Genomic DNA, 18,451 nt, shown 5'->3' with positions numbered 1-18,451 from the left:
TGATTAAATCATTAGGTCTCTGTAAGTTACAATTTACTGTGGCCTTGTGGGAACCAGGTCTTATGAGTTGGCAAACAAACAAACAAAACCTGTTTTTGAGTGGGTAATGCAGATGACATCAAGTATGGGTCTCTTTTCCTTGCCCCTCTATTCCTGGGGTCTTTAGCTAAACAATTCACAGTGGCAAGTGCTTTTAAACACTGAACATTACAGAAATAAAATCCAGTACATGTTGGGAATAAAATTTTAGCTCTCTAAGAAATCTTAATAAAGTATTCATCTTGAAGGGGTTTTGTCCCTTTCTATTGATATGAGTTTCAGTTTTGATAGTGAAAGTGACGTGCAAGCTCAAAATTCAGTACAGTAGCTGGCATTCATAGGAAGTTGAGACCTTTTGCCAAGTTGATTCGATCTTAAATACCACTCAATAACATTTCTTCACACGCAAAAGGTACCTAATCATGTAGAAACTCATCATTATTCTCCTTTCAAGTACCGGTCCGAAAAGTTTCTACGTAGAATTATTTACAAAGCGAAAGGAAGCGCAGAGACGTTTGGGAAAAGCAGCAGCGCGCACAGGGCTCCAGGAATTTTCGCTGAGAGGCCCCTACTCAAACTTCCTCAAGGAGCCACGGAAAGTAAAACATCTTTTCTCTGGTTTAAGTTTCCCGGAGCCCTGGAACCTGGAACAGGCGCGGAGAGACGGACGGGGTCTTTACCCAATAGCGTTGCAGAGAGGCGGTCCAGTTCGCGGCCGCTCCAATCGGCACGCAGAGGGTTGGCGTCTCCAAGGTGAAGGCGGAAGTAAGGCTTTGCGGCGCGCCATGGAACCGCTCCTGCAAAACCTGGAGCGCTTTTCCGAGGTCATGGCCATCTCCCGCACGAGCCACGTCGGCACCTGGGACTCGGCGACTGTGCGCAGGGCACTGCAGTGGGCGCGCTACGTGCGTCACGTCCACCGGCGCTTTGGTCGCCATGACCGCATCCGCACAGCCCTGGAGCGCAGGCTGCACAGCCAGTGGGCGCGGGACGGCGGCCTTGGGCTGGGTCCTGTCCCGGGCCTGACGAACTTCGAGGCCCTCGGATACAGTGATGTCCTGCTGTCCCTACGCCTGTTGAAGAATCGGGCCCTCGGGGATGCTGCCCGTCTCCAACTCCTCCAGCAGCTCTTTCCCGGCCCTGGAGCCCCAGACGGCGACCCAGAGGATTCTCTGCAAGACAAACTGGCCCGCCTTGCCCGCCGCCGCTCTGCTGTCCACCTGCTGAGTGTCAGTGCCTGTAGAGACAACCCAAATCTTCAGGAAGACCCGCTGATGAAGACCCAGGCAGAGCTGCTGCTGGAGCGTCTGCAGGAGGTCGGGTCGGCCCAAGAGGAGGGCCCCAGCAGGTTTCTTAGCAGCCTGTGGGAGCGCTTGCCTCGGGACAACTTCGTGAAGGTGATAGCTGTGGCGTTGGTGCAGGGGCCTCAAGCAGAGCTGGAAGGGCGCAGTCCTCGAGCACTCGGAAAAGAGAGTCAAGAGCTAGTCCGTTGGTTACTGGAGAAGGCAGAGATCATGGCTGCTTTTTGCCGGAACAATCCAGCTGGACTTTTAGCTTCTGTGGCAGTCCGCCACCCTGCACTTTCTCATGTCTATCTGTCCTTGCTTACAGACTGGGGTCGACACCTGCACTATGATCTTCAGAAAGGCATTTGGGTTGGATCGGATTCCCAAGATGTGCCGTGGGAGGAGCTGTATGATAGGTTCCAGAACCTCTGTCAGACAGCCACACCTCTGAAAGATGAAGTTCTCGCTGCCCTGGAGTCCTGCAAGGTGCAGGATGGAGGGTTTGAGGTCCCTGGACTTAGCGTCTGGACCGACCTGCTGGTGGCTCTGCGTAGCACTGCATGACGCTGCCTGTGGCGGGAAGGCAACTTTCAGATCTCACCCAGGCCCCACATCCAAATGGGCCACGTCCTGCTGCTAATTAGATGTAATAGTTTCCAAGATGAAAATTTCGGTGTTCTCACCAAGTCCATTATCACTTACTGTGTCCAAAAATCATTGTTTTATTGTTTCAAGTGCTAATTTTGAGTTGTTATAATAATAAATATGTACAGTAATTATCTTGTGCCATGGATTTTCTGGATTGAACAGGTGAAATATCAAAACCCTTAAAACCATGAAATTGGCAGTCGTTTGCTTTGTTTTTTGGAATACCCCTAAAAGGTTGAAAACAGGTGTGAATCAACACCTGAAGAATGACAAGACATGTGTTTTCTGTGTCTTTTCAGTTTTTTAATTTTTTTTATGTCCACATTAGGGAAGCATTTTTCTTTATTTTAAAGACAGATTTTTTTTTTTTTTTCCTGTTTGCTAGTTCCCTCCCTAGATGGCAAAATAGACAGCTCTGGGCCAGGTCCAAGCCAAGAGCTTCAGCTGGGACTCCCACATGGGTGCTGGGACCCAAGCACTTGGGCAGTTCTCCACTACCTTCCCAGGCATATTAGCAGGAAGCTGAATTGAAAGTTGAGCAGCCAGGACACAAACTAGTGTGCATATGGAATTCCACTATTGCAAGTGGCAGCCTCACTTGATGTGCCATAGTACAGACTCAGAAAATCATTCAATACAGTTCACTTCAGGAAATATTAACCCTCTTCTGCTCTTTCTAGATTCATGAATGTGTCCAGGATTTTAGTTCTGCTCTTTATATGGAAAAATACAACAAATTAGAACACTGTAATTAATGCTTCTAAAATGCTTTCATTCTACTTGAAAGTCATTGTCAGAGAGGAAGTGAGACAGAGATCTTCCATTTGATAATTCACTCCCCGAATGGCTACAACAGCCAAAGCCCAGCTAGTTCGAAACCGAAAGCCAGGAGCTTCTTTTGGGTCTCTCGCGTGTGTGCAGTGGCCCAAGGTCTTGGCCATCTTGTGTTGTATTTGCAGCAGCTGGATTGGAACTCAAACCCGTGCCCATTTAGGATGCTGGCAGAGATTAGCGTGCTATACCACCTTGCTGGCCTTATAATTGTTTCATATAAGTATGTGTGTTTTGTTTCACTTATGTGTCTCACAATTTCAATTCCCATGTTTGCACTTCATATATTTTTTCCTATGAGTTTACTTTTTATTATTTTTTTTAAATTTCACTGTATTTTGTTTTTGTTTCTAGGAATTTCCTTGAGGCAGATCTCATGGTGGTAAACTTTCTGATTTTATCTGTAAGTATCTTTTCCCTGTTGATTTGATGGAAAGTGGCTTTACTGTGGACATTTAACAGATTAAGATGTTAATTTATTCTTTTCTAATTTTAATAGTTGGTGTAAAAGAAGGTGTTAATTGTTTGACTTGTAATTCTACCAAAAAAAGATCTTTTATTTCTTAGTGTCTTTTAAGATAGTCACAGGTTCAGTATTTCTAGTCAGTATGATGTATATATAGTCATGAATTTCTAGCCTGCAATTCACTTGTTCATGGATTTGGGTTCTTGTCTGCACTAGAAAATTCTCAACTATTTTTTCCTCCAGTATTTCTTTCCCTTCACATTACTCCCTTCAGAGTAAATCTCCAAGTTTTTCCCATTGTCAAATCAGGCCTTGAAACTAGATCTGTTATTACATTTATGAGCAATCTTCAAAAGTTCACAGAAGCTGCACATTACAAAAAAGAAAATGCATCCAGTTTAAAATGTTTCAAACCAAAATCAATTAACATTTAAAATTCCATTTTTCCAGGACCAGCACTGAGGCTTAGCCAGTGATGCATCCCGTCTCACAATGCTGGTTTGAATCCCAGCTGCTCGGCTTCTGGCTTTGTTCTCAGCTAATGTCCAAGAGCAGGCAGCAGCAGAATGGTTCGTGTACCTGAGGACATGTGTGTGAGACCCGGATGGAGTGCAAGGGTCTTGACTTCAACCTGTCCCAGTCTTTGCTATTGCAGCAAATAATAAGGAGAGTGAACCAGAGGTGGGGAAATCTGTATTTCCTTCTTTCTATGACATTTTGACTTTCAAATAAATCTTTGAAAAGTTGAAATAAAACAGCTAACCTGCCTGGTTTTCCTGTGATGTGAAAGGAAATAGACTTTTGTATACATGTCTTTCTTATCAAAATCATTTTGGATTGTCTTGGTCAATTCGATGTTGGCTGTAACCTTAATTGATATTGCTATAATCTGGCTAATTCTGCCACTCATTAGGTTTTAAATTTCAGCATATTTTTTTTTCTAAAAGTTTTATTTAACTGTTTTCTCCAAAATCTTCTAGGTTATCTTACATATTATTTTACAATCTGTACTAATCATTTGATACTCTGAAGATCCTGGAGTTCTTAACAGGTTTTGCTGGTTCTCACTTAACAGTACGTTTCTTCATATGTTTTGTAATTCCTTTTGAGTTCACCTATATTTGATTTTAATCCATAAAACTATGACGATATTTTCAGGAGTTTCTGTCACAAGTAAACCCGTTTCAAGCACCTCCTAGTCTTTGACAAGATTCCTGGCTTATGTGAGTTTTGGTTTCAGTTTCCCTACTTTTAATTTATTTGAAGCAATCTGTGTATCTCATTTGCATACTATTCATACCTATTCATTTTAATTGCATATCGTGTGTGTGTGTGTGTGTGTGTGTGTGTGTATACTCTGTTGGAAATTGCTTTACTAATGTCTCAGCAGATCGTTAAAGGTACCCACCAAATTCACTTCTGTCAACAGTTAACATCTCCAATGAGTTTTCTTAAATTAAGCAGCCATCTCTATGATGCTAACTTTTATGGTATACAGTCATTTGACCATTCCTTGTGTTTTGAAGTTAATCTTTCAGAGGAGTGGGGAGGTGGAGAGGGGAAATATCCCATTTACTGATCCACTGTCCAAACGTCTACAATAGACAGGACTGAGTGAGGTGGGAGCCAGGAGCTCCAGCCCGGTCTCCACATGATGAAAATAGTTCAAGCACTTGAACCGTTATCCGTTGCATCCCAGGATGCACCACCAAGAGTTAAACTGGCACTCAGATGTGAAATCTAGGCTTCCCACACAGAAAGTTAACTTCACACCACAACGCCTACCCCCCAAGGAATAGTTTTTGAGATACGTTATACAGGAGACTAAATGTAACCCATTATAATATTTTGAAATGACTAGAGGACAAATTTTACATGTCTCGCCATAAGAAATGATAGGTGAATAAGGTTGCAAAGCTTGATTTAATTCTCCCACTTTATACCTTATATATCAAAGCATCACAATATACCCCAAAGCTGTATATGAACATGATTTGTTAAATTACCTAGTATGATTGGTTAATCCTGTATATAACAAAGCATTTCCTAAGCCTTATCAAATGTATAGCTATGTTCTGGGGTCCATGCAGTAGGTGTGGATGGCATGAAGGTGTGAAGAAAACAGCCCCCCTGCTTGGCAGGGCCCGGGGGAGCTTCCAGCTGTTTGGCAGGGCCCAGCAGATTTTCTCTGACCACCTTGACGCAGTCTCACCCCCTTTCGCATGGATACTCAACCACCCCACTAAGAATTCTGCAATCTATTGAGGCATTGTTTGCCCCTGTGAGATGGCTTTTATAACCAACGTGAGCTTGAGAGTTAATGTTGTTGATAATGTCTTGGTGAGTGGGGCTTTAACTGCGCACAGGAGTACAATTAAACCCATGCTGTTTCTGGACATCTTATTGTGTACCTACCCATTGCCCTGAGATCTGGCCCAGACATATAGTATGCCTTCTGGGAAACAGCTTAATAAGAATTTTACAAACTAATGGAAGTGATGGGAGTATGAGCTGAAATTGCTATGGCAAAAAATATAGTTATTGTGACCCTAAAGGCTATCCTGCTATGGCAAAAAATATAGTTACTGTGACCTTAAAGGTTAGCCTGTCCTTGCATCTTTTTAGAGCATAGAAAATATGGTTGTTTTAGTTGCTTTCATATTTTTTAAACTAGAATAAATATAGGGCGATTTTATTAGCATCATAGAGATATACTTTTGATTATTATTTGATTATTTATGAGGTTGTAGAGCCTGCAGTTGTAGAGGGATTTAATGTTTGAAACTTTTTGTCTTAGATCTTTATGTTTTTTCTCTTTTGAAATATTTCTCCCATTAAGTGATAGATAAGTTGTGAAAATAAATTGTAGTAAGAGTGCATTACTGATTAATATGTGTTGTTTACTGAGGAATTCCTGGCTGCAATGTCAGAATGGATAATACCCTGTCTTAAGGTGAAACAATTTGCAGAATTCTCTTTGGAAGCACCCACTTGTCCATTGTAGAGTTCAAATCAAAATAGAGTAAGCATGGCTCATTGCTAATTGCAATTCTTTTTGCTGTTATAACTCCTGCTTTACTTGCTTAGCTAACAAACTGTGTGAGCTTGCAGGCTAATGGCTAACTAATGCCAATGACCCCAAACCCCATAAACCAAGGCCCTAGCCTTACTAACCCACAGATAATTCAAGGTAGGGTCTGGTTGTCACAGGCAGTGCCAAGGTTAGAGCCCTGACCCTGGGAGAGCAGCCGGGGGCGGGAGGGATGGGGGGGTGCGGGCCCCCCCCACCTTGAAGGTATATCAAACTAAAGAAAACTTTGTAATTGTTCTGGTTGGGGCTTCATTCTGTGGTCGAGAGGATGCAACGCCATGACGTGAAAGATCTGTGCCAGAGTTTGTGACTGCTTCTGCATAAATAAAGCGGACAGCTTTCTCGTATGGTCCATTATGACCCTGGAATTGTAGTGGTTCATTTCTTTTCTCTCTATTTCACTCACCCTTCTCAAGTTCCCAACTCGACTGGAGCTGGCATCCAGCAGCTATGTCTTAATAATCTAAATAATTAAGACAAAGTCTTATATTGACAAAATTTTAAGATACAGTTAGTTCATATTTGTCTCGGATAGATTTGGAATATTCCTGTCTGTGGTTAGTAGTGGCTTCTCAGTCTTAAGGTGTCCCTGTTTGCCTGATAATGGATATGATCCCCCTTCCAGCCATCGTGTCTTTACCATATTGTGATTGTGACTTGGCTGCTTTTTCTTTTTTTCTGATTTTCTTGTAACACCTATATGATTTCTACTTTATTGAACTTCCAAAGTGGTGAATTTTATGTTTATGGACAGATATGAAGCAACTGGAGGAAAACTTATACTTTAACCACAGTTTTGGAGTATGTAAGCATCTATACCTATTTTTCTGCTTATTTTTACTGATACATTGTTATACGTTAAGCCAATTGTTATACTTATGCACCAGATCTCATTTCTTCCAATCCACTCAAGATCATAGCTTCAACAACTCCCTCTCCCACATACGCTGCTATTTGTGTCATCTTAGAAAAAATAATCAAAATTGTGCCTACCTCACAGAGAGGATTCTGACTTCATTTATTTGCTATCCTTTGCAGCTAACTTCTTGAAAGTTCCCATTTTCCATTAGGACTACTCTTCTTCTAGAATTTTCTATGGACCTTACCATTTCATCAAGAGTCCTTTCAAAGATGCATAATGTCTTCTACGTTGCTAAGGTCAGTGGTGAATTCTCACAGCTTAAATTGTTTAACCATCTGGAACATATGAAAGTTAGTGATTTTTAAAAAATATTTATTTAATTTTATTGTAAAATCAGATATATACAGACGAGAGACAGAGAGGAAGAGAGTCTGTCTGTTGATTCATTCCCCAAGTGGCCGCGATGGTTGGACCTGTGCCGATCCAAAGCCAGGAGCCAGGAGCTTCTTCCAGGTCTCCCATGTGAGGGAAGTGTCCCAAAGATTTGAGCCATCTTTGACTGTTTCCCAGGCCACAAGCAGGGAGCTGGGAAGGAGGCAGGACTGCTGGGCCCATATGGGATTCTGGCACATGCAAAGTGAGTACTTCAGCCAATAGGCTACTGTGCCAGACCCAGTGATTTTCTTGATGTTACATTTTCTACAATTGTCTAACAGGGTATGATTGTATCTTGGTTTCCTTTTACCTTATTATCAATCTTTTTTTTCAGTATTCTCTATCCTCTATTTAAATGTTCAATTATTGAATGTTCCAAGTCTCATTCCTTCTCTGTCTACACTAATTTTCTCAATAATTTTTGTCTTGTCAGTAAGTTTACCCTCATCTCTTAATGACCATTTTTCTCTAACTCGGATAACTTTTTTTAAACTCCAGACTTTGACCTCCAACAGCGAACCCAGTAACTACTTTTGTACCTTAAACTCAACATAGACTGAATCTACTTGATATGCAAGTGTCCTCATCTCTGTTGCTAGCACCTCTATTCTGATGTGCCCACAGTGAACATTTTGGTGTATCACTGATTTCTCTCTTCTCTGTGTATGCAGTTTAGCTGCATGGTTAACTTAACATTCTGAATATACTTATATTGACAGCTTACCAGAATATGGGTTGCTAATGACTAGTCAGTTACCACCAACTGTTACTTGGATTTCTGCAATAGCTTTTTCTTTAAAAAATAAAAATGCTGTAATTGTAGAGTCAAAGCAGATTAGAGCAGCTGGTGCAGGTAGCCCCTTTGCTTCCCTGGTGAATGGCCTTCAGCATTATTGACATTCCTAACAAAAGTGCTGCGTACTCACAGTCCTACACTAAGACACTAGCATCACCCAAATCCATTGTTCACATAAGGGTTCACTCTTAGGGTTTGTTATTTTCTGTGTCTGAATAAGTGTGTAATGACATCCAATATTATCTACAGATCTTGCTGCCTGTAAAACTCTTTACCTCCTCTCTGCTTAGCTTATGTATATCAAGTATTTCCTCCAATCACGTTCTTCAAGGGCTATTCTAAGCATTATATTGATTATAGCAGTTTTGGCAACCACACCCACTATTATTCCCTGCCTTCATTCAGACCCTCCCAGTAGTAGTACATTCTTTCCTTTCCTGTAGAAATTTCAATCATCATTCAGCACTGTGCTGTGTACTTGTTTGTTACGCTTATGATGTTTAGTTTCATCCTTCCCCCCACATAGGTAAGCTCTAGTAGAGCTAGGTACTTTATTCAGTAAAATATCAAAAAGGGTAAAACCATTCTTAGCACAAATAAAAGAATCAGAAAATACTTATCAAATTAATACATGCATGTGTAAAGTAGATTTTATAAAGACAAACATACAATCTCACTGACTTTCTTACAACCTGAGTGACTACCTATTACACATTGAATAAAAACTAGTTTCTTTCTTGTTTAACAGTATCAAATGTATATTCTGCTTACCCTAAAAAGTTCATCTCTTGTCATTCCTTTAAAATACACTCCCCCCAAACAGGAATTATTTTGATTGTTGTAATTTTTTCCTGTATTAGAAGCATTTCTTACATTATGCCTTAAGCTAAAATGTACTCATAAAAGTCATATCTCAGATTAACTCCTCTTTTATAGTAAAACCTTTATATTAAACTATATCTCTCTGTTATTTTCTTTCAGACATCCCATTTGCCTACTAATTACAGTTTTGCTTTCAGGTATGTCTGTTTTTGACCAATGCACAAGCTCAGGTAAGTCACCCTTATACTTTGATTGATATAAATTGAGCTACTGAAAAGTATTTTGAAATGCATAAAATAGATTAAACCCTTTATTAGAGTACTATTCCCTGGGTAATATCTCTAAGAAATATGTCATTTTAACAGTGGCTAGAGGTGTGCATAAATCCAAGGGAGAAGAGGCCATGTCTAGTGCCAACGGATGGTGACATGGTGGCATTTTTGCACAGCAATCCAACTCTGAAATATCTTCCAAATTCTCTTCCTTGCATTTGAATTGGATAAACATTTGCCGATGTCAAGATTTAGTTGTTGCTATTGAATTTTTCTTTTACTTGGTGTGTGTGTGTTTGAAGCTCTGAAACACTATACTAATTCCCTGACAAACAGTGGGTGCAGGATATTCATTATTAACATAAATTAATTAATGTAAATGCTCTAGGAAGGAACTATTGATTTCTCTTAGGAATTAATTTGAAATGATCAATCACTATATTAGAACCATGCAATAGTATCATTTATCAGATGCCAGTTGTCAAGGGGGGCAAAGAGTCCCCTTTTGGCTTAGAAATATGGTGGCCCTAAGGGAAAGGAGCTTGAGTCATTAAAATAATTGATGTGTATACAGCTGTTTCTTACACCTTCATTACTCTTAATATTGGGATTAAGGTCTGAATGCAGAAGAGTTTACAGTGCCTTAAAGCTCCATTTAGTTTTTTCTTTTTATCACAAAAAAATAAGAACATCAACTGTAGAATATTTTTACATGCAGTGACTCAGAGTAAAAAAAAAAGAATACTGTTTATATTTTATATGTAAAATATGCATATATAAATATGTATAAATAGACACATACATATTAACATATGTATAGGTGTGTATGAATAGACATACATATGTGTAAATGCATATAAAGATATGAATGTGATATAAATATATTATATGTATTGTATTACATGTAATACAAATGGTCTCAAACTGCATAAAATCTATAATGACTTTAAATTTGTGGGATTACTTAAAATATTCTTTTTAAAATTGGTGAAACACATCAGCAGTCATAATAAACTCACACTAAATACAAATTTATCTAAACCTCTCTATATAATTTTTTATTTTTATATTTGCACTGCAATACTTTAATGAATACACTTATAAACACATAGATGTCAAGGTGATGTAATGTACTTAGGATGATTATAAACCAATTTATATATTTTATGTTATGACCCAAATTGCTTGTATTTTAAAGAAAACACATTTGGAAAGCCATATGTAAAAGATAAATTAAACAGACCCATATTTCATATCTTTTTTAACTCAAAACAATTGTTCAAAGCTCAATAGGATGACTGTTAAAGTATTCACTCTTATGCCAAACATCTGACATAATATCAATACTTTTGCAAGATGTTCCATGTGAAGCTATGCATATATTCATGTGCATTGACAAAATGTCAGGATGGAGTGTTAAAAATTGCATTCTCTTAGCTTTCAATGCATGTACCTATACCCATGAAAAGAAAGCGTAAATTCTTTTCCCATCTCAGGCATATTAGAGACCTTAAAAATTGTTGGCTCAGTTTGAATATGCAATAAAATTTTACCTAATCTTTCACCAGTAGATTGAATATGAAGTAGCAAAATTAATCAGATTAACAATAGTTTTATAGTATCTTCCAGAGGTAAACCGATCTCAAATTTTTATAATATTCTTGAGAAAAAGAGAAAATATTTGTTACTTTGCATAAAATCAAGCTCATTTCTCTAACAATTTCCAAAAGTACTCAGTAGTTTATGCGAACACCAAGAGTGACAGCGAGATTGGAAGTGCGCGTTCTGTGGTCTGCATTTCCAATAATGGCTTAAAACATGTGTTCCTGACACTGCTAGCTTGAACTTGTTATTACAAACATAAAATATATCACAAGTGACTAACAAGAGTGATTTACACTGGATACACGATACAGCTCAGTAGTCTACAGACATTGGCTGCATATGGAATTGCTATAGTAACCCAAACTAATCAAGAGCAGTCACCGTTTTCTAATTATAGCTGAGGAGCACTGAACCTTGTGAACTGCACCAGAAAATTGGCCCCTGTAGAGTCAGAACGATTTCACTGTTTGTCATTATAGATGTTAGTTAAGGCAGGATGTTTGAAGAATATGGCCTCTGCAATCTGTTAATGCTATAGTCATAGTCACTGTCTGATGGTGTGAATGAAATGTTGCGATTTCTGTTGCAATAGCACAATTAAAAGATGTATAATTCCATTTATCATGACAAAATGTTTTAAATAATATTTTAATTATTTGGGTTCTAAGAGGTCATTAAAACAATGAAATATGGATATAAATTTACTTGTTAAATAGCTTTTTCTAATGAGTTTTTATAATAAACATCCCTCTGGGTTATCTTGAATCAAACTTTAAAAAAAAGTTTGCTATTATGAGCTACTGAATTCTTGAACAACTTGGATCACAATTTTAACTACATCTTTCTTTATCAAAGCAATTGAAAATATGGCTGCATTTTTGAAACCTTTGGACATCTTTTAGAGTAAATCTCTTGGTGAACATTGTTTTGTTTTTCCTTCATCTGAGAATGTCTTGATGTTTGCAGTATGATGGAGCAGTGGTACAATTTGAGATAGTTCAGAATTTTAAAATGTCGCATCAGTTTATACTGGTGTCTTTGTCTTTTATGCAAAATTTGTCATTTGAATTGTCTTTTCCCTATGATAAAACATTAATTTTCTCTTTGTGTAGAGTTTTCTTGTTTCCTGTTTATATAGTTTTATCTCTGTATAAATTTCTCTCATTTTATTGAATTTCACATGTTTTGTTCTTAAGACTTACGCTTTTTCAGATGATTTGGATAAATGTTAGTCATGACTTCTTACAATATTTATTCATCCCTACTGTTTCTTTTCATTTTTCTGAACTCCAATGACATAATACTAGATATTTTTAATGTAATAGCTTCTTCAGTTTCCATTTATATTTCTTCGTTCAGTTTATATTCTTCCTTTTGTTCTGATTGAGTATAATTTCTGCTGTTCTTTTTTTTTTTTTTACTGATTGTTTCCTCTTTTCCCAATTTGCTGTTGAACTCTCCACACAATTGAGTTTTACTTTAGTTTTCCTGGTTTTAATGCTATAACATTCTCGTTGGGCCATTGTATATAATTAATTCAGCTATTATAACCTACCTAGTATTTCAATGATGGGCAGTCTCCAGGTAATAAGCAGTGCTCCATGTACCTTTCTGACAGATATGCCATGGATGTAATCATCTTTCTGCTACTTTAAGGCATATTATGGTTTGCATTTACTGTGGCACTTTGCCACTAATCACCAAGGTTTTATCATTATTTAAATCAATCCTTTTAATCTGATTAAGTATCTAATTTTTCACCTTGATAGAAATTACTATTCAGTATTACCTCTTTCAAGGAACAAAAAAACAGAATTAGAAAAAATTGAATACTGAATGATGTTATGAAACAATGATATCAGGCTGGTTGTTTCTATCTCTCTCTCAACCAATAATTCAACATGAGTTCTTCCTGCCAATATGTAAACAACAAACAAAAAATACCACACAAACAACTCCGCAGTATTACGTGTTTACTTTCCAGATGACCTTTCACAGTGGTTGTTTTATTTCTTCTTCCTTAAGAGACCTACCCATCCAAGTTCATGCTCGCTTGAAAAGAATGACTGTCTAATATATTTTTCTTTACTAAGCTCAAGACCATTTACTTATCCTGTTACACATAATCCTCTAAAATAACTACTCTCCTACATCCCTACCTGCAACTTTGTTGTCCCCTGGGTAGGGAATGTCTACCACATGGACCATATAAGACCTTCTCAATCATTTGGTCTGGCCCTGACAAGGCAACATAGGTGGGAGGGTGAAATTCAATCAATCTATAGGAGGATAATATTTAAGTTTTAATTTTGGATGGTCCATGGATGAAAGTCTAAATATTGAAATGGCTGTTGGCAGAAAAATAATTCCCTATCCTTACAAGGTGAGCCTGTAGAGTATTCCAGAATAAGTAATGTGCTGGTTTTTTTTTATTTTTGGTTTGTATTGTTTTTTATTTATAGCCACTCTTTTTGTTGTTGTTTTATTTTATGGTTTTCATGATACAGCTTCTTAGGCTCAGGGAACACCAATTTCAAAGGATGTCAACAATGTATACAAGAGGAATGTAAGATTAAATGATTTCTTTACTGATTACTTTTAATACCCTACTATACACCATTAACTTCTATTTGACATACAGTTTAATTGTTTTGATACATAACATTGAGATGCCTTCCATTGCTATGGTAGAATAAACATGGACACAATGTCAATGAATTTCTGTATTAATGGGATAGATATGAAATAACATATAAGCCCACAGAAGGAAACATAGTTAGAAATAACCTACAAGCAAAGAAAATGTGATATTGACCTATAATAAAACTACACAGTATTTTTTTTTGTACATACCATCCCAGGGCACTGTTAATATTAGAAATACACTTGGGTAGCTTTTGTTCAACTTCCTAACATGGTTATTTTTCTTTGTGTGAACCAACATATTTGCTTATTGTAACTGATGATATCCCAAAAATATATCATTTTGCTTAGTGTGATAATTTCTATATTCTGATTACTCTGATATTTTATGGTTTCTGTGAAACAATAGTATAAATAATCTGATAACTTATATGTGAGACATTTTGGTTCATAACCGTAATGTGTTTGGTTCATAACCGTAATTGTTCTAAGCTCAAAATAAATTCTAACAGTAAAAAACCATATTGTAGGGCCTGACACAACAGCCTAGTAGCTAGAACCTCTTCTTGTGAGCTCCAGGATACCATGTGGGCACCAGCTCATGTCCCAGCTGCTCCACTTCCCACCCAGCTCCCTACTTGTGGCCTGGGAAAGCAGTAGAGGATGGTTCAAAGCATTGGGACCCTGCACCCATGTGGGAGACCTAGAAGACAATCCTGGCTCCTGACTCCGGATCTGTGCTGCTCCATCACAGCCACTTAGGAAGTGAACCAGCAGATGGAAGAACTCTCTCTCTCTCTCTCTATATATATATATGCCCTTCTGATAAAAGTAAACAAATCTAAAAAAAAATGTTACATTTTGTGTATTTTTTTTTCAGAAAACATTAACTCAATTGTAAATAGTAACCAAATGCTATTAAATCTTATTTTCTTGGGATCATTTGCTAGAAAAGTAAGGATTGATTTTTTAGTTCTCTAGTGGAGTATATATTTATTGATTTGATTTTATAGGTTGATATGGTATTTTTAAAAACAATTTATTTACTTCGCTTACAAATCATAAATACTGAGACAGAGATATTCCATCCACTGATTAACTGTACAAATGGCCTCAATTGCCAGGTCTGTGCATCTCTGAAGCCTGGAGCCAGGAGTTTCTTTTGGCTACAGGACCCATGGCCTTGAGCCATCTCCACTGCTTTCTCATGACAGTAGTAACAGCTAGATCAGAAATACAGCATCTGAGAATAAAGCTGGCATCTGTATGCGATGCCAGAAATACAGGTGGAAGATTAGCTGGCTCTGTCACCATGTTAGCCCAAAATAGTATCTTTTAAACTTTAAATTTTATAAAGATTTTTCTTAAATTAATGGTAGCAAATTCTACTGAGTTGGTTTAATTGTGCTCTTAAGACTTATCATTTAGAAAAGTTCACAAAGGCAGGTGAGTACATGAAATAAAATCTGAATGCATATTAAAATATAACAACAGTGTATTATTTACAGTTTACATCATGGTTAGACACAATTAAAGCTCATTTTTATATTATATAAATACATTTTTCTTTTGAGTGGTTTTCTGGTTGTTGTGTCTATTATTTTAGGAAAGAAAGTTTATGTGAGAAGATGATATATTTCTATTAAGAATATATGACTAACATAAAGTGCAGAATTTAGGAAAAATTTTGATCCCAAGTTTCCACTGAGGTATGCCATTTGTCAATATTCATCTAATTTAAATGTCAAAATAGCTTTTTGCGTGTTTGTGAAACCTGGCATATAGTCCATCACTGTGATTCAAAGCCAAGTGTGAATGCTGCCTACATATATTTCTGGCTACATTTCACATACTTAAAATGAAGAGGTAATTAAAAGAAATATTTTAACTACTATACGTTAGAGCCAAGTTCTACAACTACTCCATTTCCTGAATTACCTAGAGCCATTTATGTAAAAGCTCATTATTATATTAAACACACCAAATATGTGAGCCTAATGAAGATAATGTATCAGTATTCTCTATTTAGTTGCAATATATTGTTGTATTTTATTTATGAATTAATGCTATTGCTTTTATCTGATGACTTTTCAGATGATCTACTTATAGCCTCATTTGTTATTGGATAAATAATAAATAGAATGTTCTACATTTGTTGTCAAGGTATTTCTTTGCCGGTACGAAGTACTATTAATAAAGAAATAGCAACTGCAAGTTCTGTGATGATTACAGGACAGGCCGTAAGGTGATGGAAGTCAAAAGAGGCCCAAATCTCATGCTGATTTTTAGTTTTTAAAATGAGAAATTGCAAGTGATATTTTCTTATCAAGAACCTCACATTTCAGATGATTTCACATGCCAAATATTTCATTATAAACTAGTCTCAAACCAGTGAAAAAAGACTGTTGTGCTAACCTTGACTTTGTTAATAAATTTTTTTTTAAAAATTGGAATTTTTAACTATTTTGCCATCTAGAGCCATAAAATCAATACTGGGTGATTCATTTAATTCTTAATATGTCATTTAATGGTAAGTGCAATGAAGAAAAAATCATTTGAAATTTATAATGGAAACTTCTTTTTCAAGTCTGGTTGTCTAAATTACTCTCAAGAAGCTTTAACATCAACATTTAAAAGAAAACAAGAAAGAATCTTGCTCTTCAAAAAATAATGAATATAATTTACATGATAAATTGGTTCATTTGAATTTCAACTAGATTATTGGTAATTCTGTTTGATAGTATCTAGCTGAAGTATTCAGCCAAAGATTCTGAGACTGTATTGGGTCTCAGTATTTGATGATTAATGTTTTTTTGTTAGCTCCACTAGGATAAAGTAATAGGGACATCAATACCAGAATTTAACATGGATTGCATCTCACTTTGCACTGGGCACGTGCAGTTATCCAAAATACTTCTAGAAAGTCTGTACTTACTTGTAATGATTGGCAGCCTAAGTAAAGACCATGCTACACCATCATGTAAATGAGATGGTTTGATTTAGCTATCATAGTTACTGAGCAGTGACGGGGATTCAGAGCAACTTTGGTAGATGTGGTTATTTTACTTTTTACCTGACATATGGTTTTTTTATTGAGGGAAAGAAATCCCTCCTGCTGAGTCTGTTATTTTTCATGTTTATAAGGTGTAAGTATAGGATCATATGGTAGATCCATATAAAGAAATCAGTTGCAAATAACATATAAAATATGAGTTATCTATATTAGTTCCACATTTTTCCTTTTATTTAAAATGTATTTGTGTATTGTGCCAAAGTTATTGCATTTTATCACTTAAAATTGTAAAAATGATGCTTATGCACTCTGTTTTGTTTCTTGGCTTAAAATGCAGTCTATTACTTTTAGCCAATAAAATGCTCTGTTGATGGGAATGCCATATGTACCAGCAAAGATAGTTTAGGTTCCTGTGCTGGTCTTGACTGGCAGTTCTTTCTGTTGCCACAACTTCACATTCCGCGAATTCAGCGATCTCATCGGAAATCTCCATCTTTGGATCTTAGAGCGAGACTACAGGAGGAGTGTCAGTGGGTGGTATCTTTCACTGTAATTTCATATGTATCCTTGTCAACCACAATTCCAGCAATCTTAGTATTTATACTCTTTCAATTTCCAAAACAATCTACCTATACCCACAGTTACAGTAAAACACTGGAAAAAATCGGTAAAACTCATCTTCATCCTATCCTATCATCTGTATTCAGTCTGTTTTTCAAATAAAGAACAATTGTAACTCAGCGGTTTTCCTGTTACTTCCTGAATTTCCATATTTCTATCTTTTTCTTTTTGTGTTGCTAATAATAGTCTTCTTCTTATATGAACTTTGTCAGATTTAGCACGGAGAGAACAGATTCCGTGTATTACAAAGACGCAATTCAAAGAACATAATCCTTCATCTCTTCCTGCTGTTTCGATCCTTTCCTGTTCTCTTCACATTTTTTGATATCTAAGCTATAGCTTATCCAATAACATCAACATATTATATGTGTGTGTATAATGCATACATAGGACTTCAAGAATTATTGGAAAATTGAGTGAAAACAGGTTTCTTTGGTGTAAAAGTTTTGAAACCCATGCCAGCAAGTTTTCAAAAAGTTCATGAAAAATGAGCATTAAGAACAAAATAAATGAGTGTATAGTAAACATAAAATGAAAATTATGAATATCTTATGTTAGTTTTTAAGAAACAAGTGTGGAGATTATTAAAAAAAAAAATCTGTTGGCCTGGTACGGTTGCCTAGCAGCTAAGGTCCTTGCTTGGAACACTCCGAGATCCCATTTGGGCGCCAGTTCTAATCTTAGTAGCCCCACTTCCCATCCAGCTCCCTGCTTGTGGTCTGGGAAAGCAGACAAGGACGGCTCAAAGGGACCCTGCACCCATGTGGGAGATCCAGAAGAAGCTCAGGGCTCCTGGCTTCTGATCAGCGCAGTACCAGCTGCTGCAACCACTTGGGGAGTGAATCATCAGATGGAAGATCGTCCTCTCTGTCTCTCCTCCTCTCTTTACATCTGACTTTCCAATAAAAAAAATAAATCTTAAAAAAAAATTTTGCACCAGAATAAAATTTTCTTTCATTTTCCAAAGACTTTTTGAGGTGCACTCATATTGCTTATATACTTATGTATGCATATATAAGTG

General features: G+C 37.0%; 1 protein-coding gene and 1 long non-coding RNA gene across 3 annotated transcripts; both read left to right on the top strand.

Moving 5' to 3' along the window:
- The first annotated feature begins 397 nt into the window (after positions 1–397).
- Positions 398–2,106, top strand: FANCF (FA complementation group F). The gene has a single exon (XM_040980283.1). It carries the CDS (start codon positions 825–827, stop codon positions 1,887–1,889), a length of 1,065 nt encoding a protein of 354 aa, XP_040836217.1. The 5' UTR covers positions 398–824; the 3' UTR covers positions 1,890–2,106.
- Positions 2,107–3,123: 1,017 nt separating this feature from the next.
- Positions 3,124–15,420, top strand: LOC121156387. Of its 2 annotated transcripts, none has more exons than XR_005883859.1 (5): positions 3,124–3,207; positions 3,721–3,951; positions 4,429–4,493; positions 7,400–7,519; positions 15,403–15,420. It is a non-coding gene; the product is annotated as an uncharacterized LOC121156387 (long non-coding RNA). The 2 variants fall into 2 exon arrangements; XR_005883858.1 differs by lacking the exon at positions 15,403–15,420 and adding an exon at positions 9,474–9,617.
- Positions 15,421–18,451: the final 3,031 nt, after the last annotated feature.

Source organism: Ochotona curzoniae, unplaced genomic scaffold (assembly GCF_017591425.1).
Source record: "Ochotona curzoniae isolate NIBS_2020 unplaced genomic scaffold, NIBS_Ocur_1.0 contig_3432, whole genome shotgun sequence".
Lineage (NCBI taxonomy): Eukaryota > Metazoa > Chordata > Mammalia > Lagomorpha > Ochotonidae > Ochotona > Ochotona curzoniae.
The sequence above is the reverse complement of the archived record's forward strand: the minus strand, read 5'-3'. Positions and strand labels throughout refer to the sequence as shown.

Bases quoted from the DNA above. Each gene is read 5' to 3' on its own strand.
- FANCF (XM_040980283.1), top strand. From the start codon at position 825: ATGGAACCGCTCCTGCAAAACCTGGAGCGCTTTTCCGAGGTCATGGCC.